Raw genomic sequence first — 20299 nt, forward strand, 5'->3', positions numbered from 1 at the left:
ACTTTATACAATAAAATCATTAAACTTTTACAAATTGAAAGAGTATGTCTTGCTTTATGCACCTGAAAAGTTTCAGGTTTATATCTCATCTACCAAACGAGCAATCATCGTTCAAACTTAACCGCCCAGCGAAGCTTTTTTTCAATGCATTGTAAAGGCGAATCGATCCTTATTCAGTATAAGCCACCACTGTGTGCAGTGATCGGTAAATAGTCCTTCCACTGAAAGTGCTGTAGCTTTCTCATTTCTGCTCGGATTTTAACAATTTTGCCATCGTTGGAAAGTACAATTATATATCTACCCGAATCAATTAAATGCAAGCACAAAGTAAGTACTTGCTTTATCTTGTGATAACTTAAACTTCACCAATTTGTACTGATTCTCAGCAATTTAATTTTTGCAATAAAATCATTAAATTTTTACAAACTAAAAGAACATGTCTTGCTTTATGCACCTGAAAAGTTTCAGGTTTATATCTCATCTACCAAACGAGCAATCGTCGTTCAAACTTAACCGCCCAGCAAAGTTTTTTCCAATGCATTGTAAAGGCGAATCGATCCTTATTCAGTATACGCCACCCCCTGTTTGCTGTGATCGGTAAATAGTGCGTCCACTAAACTTGCGGTAGTTTTCTTGTTTCTGCTCGGATTTTAACAACTTTGCCATCGTTGGAAAGCACGATCATACATCTACACAAATCAATTGGCTACAAATCCAAAACAAGTACCATCTTTTTCTTGTGATAACTTAAACTTCACCAATTTGTACCGATTCTCAGCAATTTACTTTAAACAATAAAATTATTAAACTTTTGCAAATTGAAAGAGAATGTCTTGCTTTATGCACATGAAAAGTTTCAAGTTTATATCTTATCTACAAAACTGGCAATCGTCGTTCAAACGTAGCCGCTCGGTGACACTTTTTTCCAATGCATTGTAGAAGCGAATCGATCCTTATTCAGTATACGCCAACCCCTGTTTGCTGTGATCGGTAAATAGTGCTTCAACTAAACTTGCTGTAGTTTTCTTGTTTCTGCTCAGATTTTAACAATTTTGCCATCGTTGGAAAGTACGATTATATATCTACCTTTATCAATTAAATGCAAGCACAAAGTAAGTAGCCTACTAGATTTATCTTGTGATAACTTAAACTTCACCAATTTGTACCGATTCTCAGCAATTTACTTTATACAATAAAATCATTAAACTTTTACAAATTGAAAGAGTATGTCTTGCTTTATTCACCTGAAAAGTTTCAGGTTTATATCTCATCTACCAAACGAGCAATCGTCGTTCAAACTTAACCGCCCAGCGAAGCTTTTTTTCAATGCATTGTAAAGGCGAATCGATCCTTATTCAGTATATGCCACCCCCTGTTTGCAGTGATCGGTAAATAGTGCTTTCACTAAACTTGCTGTAGTTTTCTCGTTTCTACTCGGATTTTAACAATTTTGCCATCGTTGGAAAGCACGATCATACATCTACACGAATCAATTGGATACAAATCAAGAACAAGTACCAGATTTATCTTGTAATAACTTAAACTTCACTAATTTGTACCAACTCTTAGCAATTTACTTTATACAACAAAATTTATAAACTTTTGCAAATGGAAAGAGTATGTCTTGCTTTATGCACCTGAAAAGTTTCAGATTTATATCTCATCTACCAAACGAGCAATCGTCGTTCAAATTTAACCGCCCAGCGAAGGTTGTTTTCAATGCATTGTAAAGGCGAATCAATCCTTGTCACAATCAATGTGTATTGCCTCGCGATGGGTTGCTTTGTGTCTTCAATGAGCGTTGTTTTGATTGTAAAATTCTGGTGTGATGTGTTAATATCGGTCATGACCTGAAGTAACCTTGGATTGCGAATCTTTGTTATGAAACGTAGTTCTGGACCATTCTGTAAGATGCGAACCTCGTACATTCTGTTGTTTTCTCAATCACCAATTATCGTTTGTCATGATGTCACAAGGATGTTTACCAGTAGATGTCCAATTGCGAAATATTTATTATGTAAGAATCTTCTACTCCTATGTGACATTCTTTAGACTTCTTTAAGCTTCTGCTTGTTGACATTTATTGCAACTTGACAGAACAGTGTGACATTACGTAACCTTCTGAAATTTGAAATTTGCAAGCTGGCGTGCGGACGTTTCTAGAAAGCAGTGGTAGCGCTCACGCGACTGTGCCTTTAACCCACGTCAGTTAGCTTGTTCGTTTTTCTGAATACGCGATTACTCAAGGCAAAGCAGCATGTCAGAAGTTGAAGCAAAGCTTGATACTATTCTGTACAGCTTGAACAATCTAACATCCAAATTTGAGGAGATGAGTGACAAATTGCAAAACCTGAATAAAAGACTGAATAAAGTTGAGGAAATAATTGACCGAAAACACAGTCACCTGGAGACGAGTATCAAAAACAAAGCTGATAAAAGTTTAGTAGTGGAATTATCAAAGATAATCGAAACATTAGAATTCTTTATGGACAAAGACAAAGAAACAAATGCACTCTTGCAAGAAAAAATTACAAACCTAACCAATTTAGTGACCCGTTATGAACTGCAAACAAAAGAAGATTTGATCATGAAGGACCTCTACAGCAAACGCTTTAACATTCTGATCCATGGCTTAAATGAACAAGAGAGCAAGGCGTGGGAAACCCGACAAGAAACTGATGACATATTTCGAAAATTTCTGAGAACTGCTCTTGACTACAAAAACCCTGAATCTCTCAAACTCACAGACATACACCGGCTTCCTCAGCATCCAATCTATTCTAACAAGCAGAAACAAACAAGACCAATCATTGTCAAACTCACCAACATTTTTGACAAGCAGGAACTTATGAAGTCTCTCTATGATACAAGCTAAAAACCTTCAACGAAAAAAGGAAAACCGATGCTCAAAATTCATACGTATATGTGACTGAACATTTACCAAAAGAACTTCAACAACAAAAAAAGAAACTTTTGCCGATATTCAAAAAAGCAAAAGCGGAAAAAAAGAAAACAAACTGGTCAGTGACAGAAGGTAAATACTGTTTGTATGTCAATGGTGTGAAGCACTTATCCAACGAAACCTCGAACTAAATTTGTACCTAATTTTCTCAGGATTTATTTTTCCACATGTTTATGTTTAGTATTATATCTGATAACTGTTGGTGTTCACCGTGGCATCCGTGTGGTTCTACTGGTTCTTTTTATACCGGCCTGGACCACATGGGTGCTGTGGTGAAAGCTGACAAGTTTGCTATTATTGTTATTTTTTTCCTTGTGTAACGTTCTGTTTGTTTCTTACCATAAGCCGAGCTAACTGACATAAATGAGCCTAGCGCTCGAGGCACCAATTTTTATTTCTGTTTTGTAATACTTTCAGGCACTCTGCGTGAGCGCCGCATGTACCTAGACTCTACTAAAATTGCTAACGCAACTCTACGAACTCCTAATAGATTTAACTTGAATGATTCACTTACGTCCTCATTGACTTCTAATATTAAATTGTGCAATTACTATGATCCTGATACTCCAACCTTCAGTAATAATCGACAAAAATCGCTACTGGTATTGCACGTTAACATCCGATCCATACAAAAAAACATTGATTTACTACATGAATTTCTTGAATCCTTTAAGAAAGCCCCTGACGTCATCTGTATAAGTGGGTCATTCTATTATAATACAGTCACACTGTGTAACCCACCCTCTCAGAACTTCTTCATTTTTTAATATGTTAGAGCTACTGGAAAATAATAAAGATTGGCATTTACGCTGTCAAAATCCATCAAGCGGTTTTCAAGATATCGACAGTTACATTTTTGCCACTAGAGGCGCTGTTTTCGCATCACAAAAACAAAAAAGGCTTATAATTCTTATTTTATAAGATACAGAAATAATGAAAATATGTATTCTTATAGTTTTTGGGGCAAGGAATTCAAATATGTTATTACATTTGTGAAAAAAGCAAAGAAAAACACTTTAATTTATTGAACAAAAGTTTTGGGGTGCTTCATTTCAATGCCCCATATCTCAAATCTGCAAAAAGATTTTTTGCCCCAACCAATGCTAAACTGTCAAGAAAAGCTACCTGCTTCATGTGCAAAAGTATGATAAATACGTTTTGTTTCAAACTTCTGCAATTGACAAAAATGTTTCATTGCTATATTCACAATGTTTTCAATCAATAGACTTGAAGTGTAATATGGTACCTAATACATGATCACATTTTATTCTGTTTGAATTAAGGCACTAATGATGCTCTACAGTAGCAGAGCGAAATGCATATTCCATAAATAGGGCTCTGCTGATTCTCCATGCACTTTTAATAAAAAATACATGATCACACAGCATATGCAATATGCATTATGATGTCAATCATGGTAAATGTTCTGGAGTAACAAGATATCCAGGCTATTGTTTCATGCGTAAAAGTAAGATCAATGTAATTTGTTGCAAACTTTTGCAATTGTCATGAAAAAAAACAATATTAGACAAACAACATTTTATGGGTAGCCTACTTCAAAATGCACTTCTACACAGTACACAATAGTTAGTGATGCTATCTATGATTTGATATGTAGATTGAATGTAGAGCATACACAAAACTGCAATATATCAGGACTGAAAAGTGCCAGTAATAAGTCAAGGAGAAACCAGAATAATGAGTGCAAGATTTTGCAAGGTTGATCGGTTTAAACTGGGGTGGTGTAAACTGCCCGGTTAAAACCTGGTTTAAACCGGGCAGTTTTGACCACCTATTACTGGTCAAAACTCCTTTAGTGTATGAATCAAGTTGCTTTTCAATTGAATTAAAAATATTACCCTCCATGTTTAGTAGTGATGTTCAACTATATTTTGTTTTGATCAACAATAACCTATATGCTGGATTTGGAACAAAAAATATTCAATTTCTCTGTTTATTTTTGATATTTCAGTCAGTTGGTATTTTAATTATTGACATTTCAATTGCGTGGTTATTTTTATTATTGAGAAAATTCAAATTCTAAAAATAAGTTTCTGATGAACCAAAAAAAGCTTAGTAGAACGATGAACCATTTGCACAGCCAACTGAACTATAAGAATTTATTCTAACAATCTTTTTTATGAAAAACATTTGCCATAAAATTTGCGCAACATTTGCCCTCCCGTTGCGTAGCACATAACACGTAGCACGACATGTAATGTCTTGTTTTTGGCGGCACTGAAACAAGAGAAAAATCCAAGATAATTATAATCTTTCGTATGAATTTTACAGGCAGCCATCTGTGGCTGCCTGACAGGTCGGTATTGGCGGCCATTAATGAAAGTTCAGGCGGCAATGGCCGCCAGCTATTTCGAGGCCTGCATATCAAAATGGTCACAACTGCTTTTCTATTTCCTAAATAGCCCATAGCCCAGGTAGCCGACCATTCACTACATAAAAATATTTTTCTGGGTTTTCACCGGTTAAAACCAGGTTTAAACCGCTTTGTGGTCAAAACCAGTTTTGACCACTTAGAGATCAACCCTGATTTGATAGTTTGACAAAGATTTCTAGCTAATTAGTACAGTGGCAGCCAACCCTCAAATAAAGAGAGGGCACTTAATGATGATGAATAGAAAATTACAGCTTCCACTAAGATAATAACGCAAACTCTGCATCAGTAATTTGATAAACACGTCCAGTTCTGCTGATGCTCGGTGCAGCAACTTTTGATATAACTTAAAATTGTCTTAGGAACATATAAAATATCATTATGGTTTGACCATTGAAACGTTTGACGTGGCCCACTGGGATGCATGAACTTGACTAAAAGTTCTTCATCAGCTGCTGCATCATTCAAGATAATACCAATCCACCATGCCTGGTCGTATTTCACTGCAACATACTCCTCAACATTGAAGTTTTCAGTTTGCTGATGGCTATCAAAAAATTTGAAACCACCTGCAAACAAATGATCCTCTGCTGTGAATTTAAACCTGATGCTTGCAATACATTCCGAGGAAAACAAATGATAGCTTCTGGTCCCTGGTATTGTGTGGCCTTGAATGTATCTTTTATTTGAAGCTAGTCGAATATCAATGAGCTTTTCTTTGGATAAAAATAAAAACTGATTGAAGGCATAGCTGATTTGCAATAACTGTAAGCATCTTTCGCTGTCAGAATTTGATTTTGGCATGGCTGAGCTAAATTTTTGTGGAAAAGTTTTCGCTTAATTGCCCCACCAAGTCCATCACAAGAAGTCTTGTCATGACTTGTAACGAAGAAATTCTAATTTGCAGAAAATCCAAAGAGCTGTTGATGATAGGTCAGACTTAAAAAAATTTGAAGTTTTTTGTATTGCCCAGCACACCCATCTGAAAAGTACATACTCGATGGGTTGAATGAATGGATAGTTTTGTTTCAAATAGTGAGCCAATTCTTCTTGTATTGCAAACACAAACCTTGTATTCTGATTCAGGTCATCAGAAAAGAAGGCCATGCTCTGTTGAATATAAGATGAAGTAGATACTGCAGAGCATCATTAGTGCCTTAATTCAAACAGAATAAAATGGGATATGTATTAGGTATATACCGTATTACACTTCAAGTCTATTGATTGAAAACATTGTGAATATAGCAATGAAACATTTTTGTCAATTGCAGAAGTTTGAAACAAAACGTATTTATCATACTTTTGCACATGAAGCAGGTAGCTTTTCTTGACAGTTTAGCATTGGTTGGGGCAAAAAATCTTTTTGCAGATTTGAGATATGGGGCATTGAAATGAAGCACCCCAAAACTTTTGTTCAATAAAATAAAGTGTTTCCCTTTGCTTTTTTCACAAATGTAATAACATATTTGAATTCCTTGCCCCAAAAACTATAAGAATACATATTTTTGAAGAAAGGCGTTCTTCCCGTCTATTCGATGCTACAATCGGCTGCCAAAATAACTTAAACGTTTAATTGGAGGTCTCAATGGCTGGCGTGGAAGCTACACCGTTCTGGTTAGCAAAGCGTCACTGCAGCACGCTGTGCTAGTGAGTAATCAGCCTTGTGCTGATAGCCGGGAAGAACGCCTTTCTTCACATTGACCTACCCCTGGCACCTGCTGGTTTTGTTGGCTCTTTCTTTCCACAAAGATAAGAGTTAAACTGACTGGTAAAGCGGCGGTCGATTACTCAAGTGGCAAGAATACGGTGCGATACTGATGAGCCCAGCCTCATGGGCGAAACACGTGTCTATCGCTGTCTATTCGATGCTACAATCGGCTGCCAAAATAACTTAATACATATTTTTATTATTTCTGTATCTTATAAAATAAGAATTATAAGCCACTTTTGTTTTTGTGATGCGAAAACAGCGCCTCTAGTGGCAAAAATGTAACTGTCGATATCTTGAAAACCGCTTGATGGATTTTGACAGCGTAAATGACAATCTTCATCTTTTTCCAGTAGCTCTAACATATTAAAAAATAAAGAAATTCTGAGAGGATGGGTTACAAAATTTCAAAATTTTGACTGTATTATAATAGAATGACCCAAGTGAAACACGGATTAGAGATGTGCCATGTGTAAACATATCACTAACAGGTTATGATTATGTGTTTAAAAATTCTCATACCTCGGCAGGAGGAGTATTGATTTATATTTCGAATAATTATAAATTTAACATTGTAACAGAATATCAAATTGAAAGTAACGACTGTGAAAACCTATGGGTTAGCATTGATATAGACTCTTCTCAATGTAAGCTTATAATTGGAGCAGTTTATCGCCACCCTAGAACTAGTCAAACTAACTTTGTTGAAGCTGTTGATGCTACTTTGTCCAAACTAAACAACTCGAAGAAAAAATACTTCATACTCGGAGATTTTAATATAAACATTTCTGACTTAAACAGATGTCCCCTTGCAAACAATTATCTTACAATGCTTGCAAGCAACGGAGTTTATCCCTTAATAACTAAACCCACGAGAGTTACTGAAAAATCTTCGACCATCATCGATCATATCCTTACCAATGACATCTCTCATTGTTTAACGCCGGGAGTTATTAATTACGATATGACTGACCATTATCCAGTTTTCTGTCTCATCACGAGTTGCAATTCCTCATCTAAGTATTCAACAACCTACTCACGCGACAAACGAAGTTTTGAATTGGAAAGTTATTGCCAAGAAATTTCTGATTGTGTGGAAAAATTCATGCCTTGCCTTACGGCTATATCATCTGTAAGTCTAAACGATAAATTCTCCGAGCTAATTGAAATAATCAAAAATGTAATAGATAATCATGCACCGCACCCCTTAGAAAAATCTCGCGTAAAAAGGCTAAATTGTATAGAAAACCCTGGATATCTAAAGGAATTTATGTGTCCATTAAAAATAAGCAAAAGATGTATAAAACTCATTTCTTAAAGGGCAATGACATAAGTAGGTTCCTTTACAAAAAGTACTCTAATAAACTAACAAAAGTAAAATCTTTCGCAAAAAAGCATTACTTCGAACAAAAACTATATACAAATCGTAATGATGCCAGGAAAACATGGCAAACTATTAACTCGCTTTTACCAAATAAAAAATCATCCCAAGCCACTGTTGGTACTATTAATGTAGAAGGAACACAGATCTCCCAACCAAATATCATAGCTGATAATTTCAATAATCATTTCTGTAAAATTGGAAAACACTTGGCCGATAATGTTGAACCCAGTAATGATGATGATTATCTCAGGTATCTAAATAATCGAGTCAAATCTTCCATCTATTTCGAACCAACGGATGAAACTGAAGTAGACAATGAATTACGTCTTCTAGATACTAATAAAGCGTCTGGTTATGATAAAATATCGCCATATTTTATCTGACCTGTATCAAGTATTATCGCACCTCCTTTGACAGCTTTGATCAACTATTCATTCTCATATGGCATTTTTCCAGACAAGTTAAAAGTTGCCAAAGTTATACCAGTTTATAAGTCTGGTAACAAACAAGATGTATCTAACTATCGACCTGTCTCGTTGTTATCGTGCTTCTCAAAATTATTCAAAAAGATAATATTTAAACGGATTTCCTGTTTTATTGGTAAAAATTCTGTACTCATTCCTACGCAATATGGATTCCGTACTAATCGCTCTACAACACATGCCGCTCTCGATATCATCAGCACTTCCTATGATCAAATGAAGACCAACGATTTTACAGGGCTTGCTTTCTTGGATCTAAAAAAGGCTTTCGATACTGTTTGCCATAAACGACTCTTGCGCAAACTTGACCACTATGGCATCCGAGGAGTAGCAAACGACCTTGTCGCATCCTATTTGAATGACCGTCAACAATATGTTGAGATTAACAATTACTCTTCCACTCATCAGCCTATTGAGTACGGCGTTCCGCAGGGATCCACACTAGGCCCACTGCTCTTCTTGTTATATATAAATGATGTGTCCAATAGCATATCATCAATACCAAGATTGTTTGCGGATGACACGTGTCTCATTGTCAAAGCTGAAAACTTAAGTCTGTTAGAAAACAAGCTCAACTCGGATCTAGTCGAAATCAATAGCTGGATAAATGCCAACAAGTTAACTATCAATGCTTCCAAATCAAACTTATTAGTAATTCCGCCAAAAAAAAACTACAGTAATCTTGATAAAATCAATGTTCTCTACAACGGTGATAAATTAGAAATAGTTGACCACGCTAAATATCTTGGAATAACTATTGACAATCAACTTTCGTTTAAACCCCACATCGATGATATAAAATTGAAACTTGCTCGGTCCGTCGGCATCTTGTATAAATTGAAATCTTTCATTCCTCCGAAAACAAGACTTCAATTATATCACTCGCTTGTGCATCCTCATATACAATATGCAATAACAATATGGGGTTCCACTTTTAAGACGCATGTCGACAAACTCCAAACATTCTAAAACAAAGCAATAAAAATAGTCGCGGGAGGTCGATGGTCGGATCACGTGACTCCATATTTTAAACAACTAAATGTTCTTAAAATAAAAGATTTGTTCAAACTCGAAACTTCAAAATTAATGCACAAATATGAAAACAATTCACTACCATGTACTTTTTCTAATTATTTTAAAGCAAAAAATGTACATTCTCGCAATACCAGAAATGCAATTGACAAGGATAATTTTTATGTTCCTCAACATTCATCTTCAAAACTTCAACGTAGTTTCAAGTATACAGGAGTGGAAATTTGGAATTCAATCCCATTGGAAATAAGAAAAAAATCACCTAATTCATTTAAAAAAATTTATAAAAATTTACTACTATCATTTTACCAATGATGATGGCTTCAGGACTATGTAGAACTTATATTACATGATGTATTTTGTGTTCATTCAAGCAATTATACCGTAAATTTATGTTTTAGATTCTTTTGCCTCGCTTCATTGATGTTTAATTTGTTACTTTTTCTTTTGTTGAGGGTGGCTGCTCGACTAGAAGACCTTCCAGGTCACTTCGCAGCCACCCATTGCAGTATCCACACATAATACATTTTACGTTATCGTTTGTTTTATCCGATTTTGTTGAATATGTGTGTTTATACTCGCAACAAATAAAATGTCAATCAATCAATCTTCTCGATGTTACTAGACCGAAACAACTTTCTATAAATAGTGGTGTAGTTTGCGTAATGATTATTATTGAGTTGATTATGTGATTATGGGAGTTGTATTATGACGAGTTGATTATGAGAGTTGTGTTATGAGTTGTGGATTGGTAGTTGGTGCAGAAATTATTGGTGATTGAGACTTGAAGTAATTAAATACCAGTAGATGAGAATTGGTGCTGATATAAATAGTGTTCGAAACTAGAGTTATTGAGAAGCCGTTCGTTAAAGCCCTTCAAGAAGTTAGATTATCATTTCACTAATGGAACCATTCGACATTTAATTGACTGCTTTTCGGTTATAACCCATTAAACTACGTCATTGAATCTTTCCAAGTCTTTTTCCTGGTAAGAGATAGAAAGAAATCGTGACAATCCTTATTCAGTATACGCCACCCCCTGTTTGCTGTGATCGGTAAATAGTGCTTCTACTAAACTTGCTGTAGTTTTCTCGTTTGTGCTCGGATTTTAACAGTTTTGCCATCGTTGGAAAGTACGATTATATATCTACCCGAATCAATTAAATGCAAGCACAGAGTAAGTACTAACTTTATCTTGTGATAACTTAAACTTCACCAATTTGTACTGATTCTCAGCAATTTAATTTTTGCAATAAAATCATTAAACTTTTACAAATTGAAAGAGTATGTCATGCTTTATTTACCTGAAAAGTTTCAGGTTTATATCTCATCTACCAAACGAGAAATCGTCGTTCAAACTTAACCGCCCAGCAAAGTTTTTTTTCAATGCCTTGTAAGGGCGAATCGATCCTTATTCAGTATACGCCAACCCCTGTTTGCTGTGATCGGTAAATAGTGCTTCCACTAAACTTGCTGTAGTTTTCTCGTTTCTGCTCGGATTTTAACAATTTTGCCATCGTTGGAAAGCACGATCATACATCTACACGAATCAATTAAACAGTAGCACAAAGTAAGTATTAGCTTTATCTTGTGATAACTTAAACTTCACCAAATTGTACCGATTCTCAGCAATTTACTTTATACAATAAAATTATTAAACTTTTGCTAATTGAAAGAATATGTCTTGCTTTATGCACCTAGAAAGTTTCAAGTTTACAATTTATCTACAAAACTGGCAATCGTCGTTCAAACGTAGCCGCTCGGCGATACTTTTTTCCAATGCAATGTAAAGGCGAATCGATCCTTATTCAGTATACGCCACCCCCTGTTTGCTGTGATCGGTAAATAGTGCTTTCACTAAACTTGCTGTAGTTTTCTCGTTTAAAATTAGGCAAACTTTGTTTTAGAGACATAAAGACTGAAAGCATCATTTTCAATATCGTGATGTCACACGCGTGCTAAAGGGGGGGTTGTAACGCTCAAACCCCCCCCCCTTTGGCTACAGAACTGGTAGGAAGGCTATGAGCTACCCTCCAAACAATCCCAATTCGAAGGGTTTAATTTGTGTAGCGTGTTCTTTGAACTGGACGAATGACAAAAACGGCTAGCATCTTGCTCTTTTCCTAGATGTGAGATAGGCTGGGCCAAAAAAGGGGTTATTTTTAAGAATTTATACTACGAGGTTGTAAGTCACCTAAAAGTTGTGAATGGGTATCAGGAGCAAACCCATGATAAAATTTTTATTTTTTAATGAGATCTTACGGTCAGACAGTCCGTTACCATAGCAACCGTTTCCGGCAAGACAACAAATTGATTAAATTGGTGATTTTTCAGGCTGTGAATGACTGCCAGTGCCAGGGCTCACTTTGGTATCAAAATATGCAGAAAAGACAGCCAAAGAGCATGGAACATATACACGATGTCTATGAAACAATTAATTCCACTTTTAAATAAAAAAAAAACATATTTTCTTCACATCTATGGTCAATTATTGAACAAAATGAAAATTAGTTATCCCGAAATCTACCAATGGAAGTCAATTGCTTCCAAGTAACATCAGTACACAATACACACTCATACAATAAACATTCATATTAGTCCCGCACAAAACGGAGGCCAGAAAATTTTTTGTCACAACCTCAGTTGACGTTGCCTGTCCATGCACCTTCTCTCGGACACCCTTCATAACTCTGTATAGTGCCTGGAGCGGAGCTGCTCTTCAGATTTGGAGGCTTTTTGTGTTCAAATCTGTGACGAGTCCTAGTGCCCGCTTTGCTGCGTCATTGACAACACGGAGGTTGGCCACAACTTTCTTGCCATGACGGTAGTTGTCTGAGGTGGTCCATTGTGCAATGGGGAGCTTGACAAAGCTGGAGTCTCAAACATGCTCCAAAAGTCATGTCCAATGAAGTTTTTGAGGGCTTTTGTGCCCAATTGATGTGAGGCTGGCATCTCCTGTTTTCTTGTCTGTGTACTGTCTGTCGCGTCATGGTACCTCAGCAATCAGTATAGCCTTTCTCATCGTCTTTTTGTCAGATAATGTACGTTCCGAGAAGAGTGCCAAAGAGACCAATCTCTCTGAGATACCACATATGGTTTGTAGCTTCTGTCTGGCCAGAACAACAAAGGAGAAAAATTTCGCAGGCCACTTCATTGGGTCCTTGCTGATACTGGCCTCTGCCTTGAGGAGGTTCTTCATTAGTGCCAGGTCATTCGATGGTGCATCAGCAGCACTCGGGCACGTTAACCATGCTTTTGTGTAGAAGATTGCCAAGACTACAGCAAGACTGGTGAAGAGTGGTGATGTCTTCCAATTCTTCGGGTGCATATACATCTCCAAGCTGGTATCGAAAGAGTGCCATCTTAAACGTGTAAAAAGTCTTGCTAATCCAACGGGCGTGGTGGAATGCCCCAGGCGCTTTGATGGTGATGGATCTCCGACTGGCAGGGACAGTCCCTCCATGAAATAGCAGTTTCAGTTCTCTCAGCTCCAGGTAGTCATGTCGAAGTGTCTCCTTGGTGCTGTTCTCGATCCATGTCTAAAGGAAGGTGATGGTGTTATGTACTGTATATAGCCTGTCAACTCTCTTTATGGAGCAGTCACCTCGACCAATGTGTAGTTGTTGTGATTCTATTCGCTCCAATTGTTGACCAGTCGCTTGAACAGCTGTTCATTGGGTCCTGTGGTTGGGCCATACACAATTTAGCAAGATGCCCCTCAATCAACTCATGGATGTGGTGTCTACATGCCAGTTGCAGAAGACTTCTACCAAACTCTGTCTCCAGTCCAAAATGTCTGCCTCGTGTTGCCAAAAACTCCTCCTTTTTTGGTCTCTGTATCTGTTGACCTATTCCTCTTACTTAGTTTGTATTCTTCAATAACTGTAAGGATCATCTGCTCTATGGCTTGCCACGATTTAAGGATAATACTAGTATTTTCTCACCAGTCCTGCAAGTCCTTTGTTACAAGTCTTGCGGTATCCAATGCACTAGACTGAAGATGGCTGGCTTGCTACAGTTGTTTATGATACCCTTGGTATTGAAGAAGAACCTGTTCCCCAGTTTGGTGGATAAGGGCCAGTGAATCTATGGTTTCCTGGTAGAGCTCGACCGATATATTGTATCGGCTATTTTTCGCCGATTTAATAAACTCTCTTGTTTTAATTATGTGCATGCGGCTGCACACAATCCAATTTTGCACGCAGCACATGGGTAAGCTTTCAAATGTCTTGTTTTGTGCACGTGGAAGGACGCTCTTCTAACTGCCTATGTAGTTGGTGCTGCCTGGTTAGAGTTCCCGCTCCAATTGCTGTATTTGTGCTTCTGTTTATCGGGCTAGTGGCGGTGACACCGGTCTTTGTGCAAATCCTAGCAGAAACTCCTGTCGTGTTGGACTGATTTACGATGACAAAAGATGTTCTCTTCTTGGCATTAATGCTGAGAAACTATGTTTTTTGAACTACAATTTGAAACTGTTGAAGTTTGATTATTGATTTGAACACAAAACAGTAGGCCTATTGCATTTGGTTGTTTCTGTTTTGTTTGGTGTTTTTTTTTTGTGATTAATGTTAAGAATAGTTTTTCTATTAACTCAACCAATGCATAAACTTTCTCGGACTGGTTTGTTGCTTAATAACTTTAGTAACAAATTTTTCGTAGTTGATGTATATCATATCGATATCGGCCTAAAAAAGTGATATCGGTCAAGCTCTATTTCCTGGTACACTGAAGATGGGGGGACACTTGTAAAAGAGCCACAGCAAGGTCTTGGTTTTGATATTCATGCCTTTAGAAATGAGGCCCAGCAATTAAAAAACAAATATGCCTATTATTACAGAAAGTTTGAATTTTATACACAAACTCCGAAACAAAAATGACTTTTTTGCAAATATTTTTTATTAAATTGTATCACACCCACTGTCTAGTTGTCATATCATCTTTGGCTTTCAATTCTGCATCATTTGGTACCAGCAGCATCTCTGAGGGTCATTCAAAGCGTGATAAATCATTATTTCAGGGCATTTTATGTAGTTGTCGGTAATGGTTTCCACGGTAACAGACTGTCTTTAAGTAAGACGTTGATTTTTTTTCATCAAATTTATATTTTTGTGTTTCTGACACTCACTCACAACTTTTAGGAAACTTACATTAAATTCTGAACAACTTGTTTTTTTTGGCCCAGCCTAATGTGAGATGTATCAGTGTTGTCCAAATACGAACGACGTTTGCTCGCTTTATAGGTAAGACATCAACCTGAACTTCTCAGCTGCATAAAGCAAGACCTACCCTTTCAATTTGCTAAGGTTTAATGTTTTTATTGTAAAAATTAAATGCTGAGAATCGGTACAATTTGGTGAAGTTTAAGTTATTACAAGATAAAAATAGTACTTGTTCTGGACTTGTAGCCAATTGATTCATTTAGATGTATGATCGTACTTTCCAACGATGGAAAAATTGTTAAAATCCGAGCAGAAACGAGAAAACTACAGCAAGTTTAGTGGAAGCACTATTTACTGATCACAGCAAACAGGGGGTGGCGTATACCGAATAAGAATCGATTCGCCTTTACAATGCATTGGAAAAAACTTCGCTGGGCAGTTAAGTTTGAACGACGATTGCTCGTTTGGTAGATGAGATATAAATCTGAAACTTTTCAGATGCATAAAGCAAGACATACTCTTTCCATTTGCAAAAGATTAATGATTTTATTGTAAAAATTAAATTGCTGAGAATCGGTACAAATTGGTGAAGTTTAAGTTATTACAAGATAAAGATGGTACGGTACTTGTTCTGGATTTGTAGCCAATTGATTCGTGTAGATGTATGATCGTGCTTTCCAACGATGGCAAAATTGTTAAAATCCGAGCAGATACAAGAAAACTACAGCAAGTTTAGTAGATATAGTAGTTATACAAGTTTAGTAGTTATTAGGGTGGCTCTTAAAATTGAGTTTTTGAATTTTGCTTGGGACACCCTTTCAAATGGTGAGGTTGTCAGAAAAAATAACTCTTGCAAATTTTTTTTAAATTTGAAGTTGATTTAGAGGTGGCCCTCTCCCCCTAAAGTTCTGTGCCCTCCCTCGAAATACCAAATCTGCGTATCTCGAAAACCACTTGAACTAGAGATACGGTTTTTTTGTGTTAAAAGATGCAGAAAGCATGGTTTTCTATCTGCTTTCTGAACATTGAATGCATCTATCTTGAGTAGAAAAGCAGTTATTTAGAAAAAACGCATTTGACCAAATCTTGATTTTTACAACCTTTTTTGTGACCACGAAACCGTCTACAAAATTTCGTTTTTTTGTCTTAATTTTTGCACCTTAGAGGGAACACTGGTAACGATATTCATTTCAAAATGTAATTCTGGTCAGTACTGCAAGAAGCGATATTATCGACAATATTTTATATATTGCCTTGCGTGTCATGGCAGGATGCCTGCGACCTACACCATCGGACAATTTCCCTGTCCTTGCAGGCAACCAACCAGCTGAGTTTCGTCACGAAGAAGCCGTCCTGTCTCTTTCTCGCCGCACTACGAACCCCAACCACTTGCTCCACTCAAGTCTCTACGAGTCTGTGAGCGAGCAATCGAGCATCCTCGGCAACTGAAATCGAGACACCCATTTGTATGTGACGCACAACTCCTGATGAAAACCGCTGAAGACCAATCCATCAGCGCGGCTACCTGGGAGGACAACAAGTGGAGCTCAGAGTGGAAGAAAAACTCCTCAAGACTCTAAAGTTGTATCTCCGACACCAGCCCCCATCCAACCGGAATGCATAATTCGCCAAGGAAAGCCTGGTGCGGCTCAACCGCCTGAGTACTGGGCTACTGGAGTAAGACTATTCCGCTCCAACATGCACAAATGGGGGATGGCTGCATTCGCAATCTGTGAGTGTGGCAAAGACGAACAAACTACAGACCACACTATCTGTAACTTCGCCAAATGGTGTGCGTGGTCTGCTTGAACTGGATGACGAATCAATGGACGAATCAAAGGATTGCTGCTCGACACCTGTTCAAGCATCTAAACCGCATCGCCACTGCCCAAGGGGGGTAAAAGACAGAGCCCTTGACCCCTGGAGTAACAAAGAAGGTTTAAACGAAGAAGAATCGACAATATTGTTCTTGGAATTCGGAAGCAGTTTCCTGTGTACAGTAACAACTTGCAAAAGAAACTGAAGTTGGTACTCATCTTCAGTTAAGATTTTGTTAAAATCCTGGATTAGACTTAGAGCAACTCCTCTCTCTGCTCTGTCATTGACTACTGAAAGTCCCTTCGCCATGTGTAAAGCTTGAATAAATGCACCATCTTCAGTCCAATGAGCAGGATCCTTTGAAAGTATAATAATTATTGCTTCATCTTCACCCCAAGCCATTTTGAATTAGAGGTGCAATACTGTTCTAGACCCTTATTGCTAAGAAACGCATCTACTTTGATGCTTGGTCTCCTTGGTGGACGTTCTCCTGTTTCATCTAACATGGTTGCCACCATTAGCTTTTTACTTTCCACAGACAATCGAGAGTCAAACAAGGCTTGTCCACATTTCTTAGGACAGATACCATAAATGCAGACCAAGCTTTTTGCATAAATCGCCTTCGCCATCCAACAAGTGCGATGCATAGCACCTCAGAAGCTTGAAAGCGGATTCCACGCTCAGGAGTTTCTCCAAGGAATATGACAAAAAACGGCATTTTAGCTATGCATGAATGCATAAAAGTTTAGGAATACTTATTTCGTTTATTGCTTTACCAGTTTTACAGGTTAGCTTATGAACTTTGTTTATTGAATAGCTTGGGCCACAATACTTGTTTAGCACTGTTTTGTGCTAGAATACCGAAAACAGGTTTTTTCTAAATAACTGCTTTTCTATTCAAGATAGACGCAATCACTGTTCAGAAAGCAGATAGGAAATCATGCTTTCTGCATCTTTTGACACAAAAACCGTATCTCTAGCTCAAGCAGTTTTTGAGATATGCAGATTTGGTATTTTGGAGAAGGGCACAAAACTTTTGGGGGGGAGGGCCACCTCTAAATCAATTTCAAATTCAAAAATTTTTTGCAGGAGTTATTTTTTCTGACAACCTCACCTTTTAAACGGGTGTCCCGCACAAAATTCAAATTTTTTTCATTTTTTGCCAAATAAGAGCCACCCTAGTAGTTATACTGAATAAGGAACGATTCGCCTTTACAACGCATTGGAAAAAAGTGTCGCCCAGCAGCTACATTTGAACGACGATTGCCTGTTTTGTAGATAAGATATAAACCTGAAAGTTGCAAACGTTTCATATTTTTATTTTTAAAGTTTAATGGGTAAATTTTTAGTTGAATTGATGCAATTTGGTAAATTTTATGTCATTCTAGTTAGTTATATTCAACACTGGACGTTGGTTTAATGTTTTTATTGTAAAAATACAGTAAAATTGTCAAAAAATCCATATCCATTCCTCTTTATCACCTCCATTCCGCCGCTTTTTACCTTCCTTTTTTCACCCTCTAAATAATAGTTGCGTCCATTTTGTGATGTCATGTTGACTAGGGTGGCGGATTCTATACTTGCACCCAAGGTCAACCATCGCATTGATTTGTCAATAAATGCAAAAAAAACATTTTTAGTGCTGCCTTTTGTTGTATTATTTGTTAATAGTATATATACTTGCATTTAGGAAAGAATATAAGTGGGGGTTGCGGTATCTACGAAAATTTTTAAAGGGGGTCACCAAGATAAAAAGGTTGGGAACCACTGCCGTACCGGTACATTATAACTGTAAAATATAGCCTAGTCAGTTACATATAATCAAGGGTTGAATAATGCATATTATGTAGGCTAATTGCTAAAACAAAATAGTCTAACCTACACATGAACTTTTCTGTCAATTGGAAACATGCAACACAGATTGTAGCCTAAGTGCACTAAACACTGTTAAAAATTGCATATCTTCTAATTTTTACCTAATAGAGCATCAAGTTCTTTACGTTTTTTCATTTTCTTGCTTTGGCCATTAGATTGTGATGGACGTTGCACATGTGCCCACACTGGATCCAGCTTACTCATTAGCAATGCCAGCACAGGTCAAAACACCCTTAACAGTGACTTCACCGGCTTTTGGCTTAAATCTATTGATGAATCTTTGCATTTGAAAAACCAAAAGTTTAAAAGCCAGAAAAAAGCATTACCGGTAATAATAAACAAATTTTCACAGGTCTAAATGATATATTACTCTATTTCTACAGATTTCGTGCTTAAAACGAAATATATATATCATACAGTATTTGAAATCTTGGGTAAAAAGTACGGTAGCCAATGATCATATATCGGATAGTATATGCGCTGCGCAAACATTATTTCAGACACGGCATGGCAAGAGATCATTTTTCAAGGAGTTAAAATCAATTCAGATCGCTACATCAACAATATTTTGGTTTTAGTCCTCAAAGAGATGAAGAAACACTACAAAGATCAGCCGTTTACATTCCAACAAGATGGTGCACTATGCCACACTCAAGAAAGACTCAGGACTGGTGCTCATGTCAACTTCCAAGATTCTAGAGCAAGGAAATGTAGCCTCCCTCATCGCCTGATTTGAATCCCACGAACTTTTGTGTGTGGTCGTTATTAGAGGCAAAGGCCAGTTCCGCTGCGCACCCAAGTGTTGATGCTTTGAAACAATCACTCCTGCAGGAATGGGCCAAAATACCCCAAGATGAGCTGCGTGCCTTGGTCAAAAATTTTCGACAAAGAATTGGAGAGAGTTATCCGAGTAAAAGGCGACCACGTTGAAAATAAATAAAATTTTATTGCTAGTATTATAAGCTCTCATTGTGATACCTTTTTGATGAAATTTTATTTACTTTCTAATAAATAATACGTAAATCATTTGTAAGTTGGTCCAAGGACTTTCTGTTCACCCTGCACTTCAGCAAACTGCTTTCAAGTTGATTCAGGTCAGACTTTTTTATGATTAATGGCAGGCTAAATAAGCTGCATTTTTGAGTTGTAGTTGAAAAACACAGTCTTTGACTATACAGTATTTAATGGATTTTGTGATACATTTTTGCCCATACAACACGCAAAATATCTGATAGTTGTGCACTTGTGCTTTAACTCGCCTTCGCCTTCGTATGTCTAAATTCTATGAAATCTGAGACAAGACAACTAACGAGACGACTTGGCAACACTGGTGCAAGTAATCTTTTTTAAATTTATGAAAGGTTATAATAACAATAAATAATATTTATTTGCAGTTCATATCCAAAACAACACAACAAAATAATACACAAACTGCAAATGCACAAAGGTCACAGAGAGCCACTTTGGATGTCGTCAGATTAAACTCT

At 37.0% G+C, this 20299-nt stretch overlaps 1 protein-coding gene across 1 annotated transcript in view; it reads right to left on the reverse strand.

The window, feature by feature from the left end:
- LOC145782248 (uncharacterized) overlaps nucleotides 1–19081 on the reverse strand; it is a 44864-nt gene extending 25783 nt beyond the window's left edge. The window contains exon 1 of the mRNA XM_082594032.1: nucleotides 18914–19081. Within this exon, the coding sequence (XP_082450158.1) occupies nucleotides 18914–19016 (103 nt within the window). The 5' untranslated portion in view covers nucleotides 19017–19081. The remainder of the gene's footprint in view (nucleotides 1–18913) is intronic.
- Nucleotides 19082–20299: the final 1218 nt, after the last annotated feature.

Source organism: Aplidium turbinatum, chromosome 13 (genome assembly GCF_918807975.1).
Source record: "Aplidium turbinatum chromosome 13, kaAplTurb1.1, whole genome shotgun sequence".
Taxonomy (NCBI): Eukaryota; Metazoa; Chordata; class Ascidiacea; order Aplousobranchia; family Polyclinidae; genus Aplidium; species Aplidium turbinatum.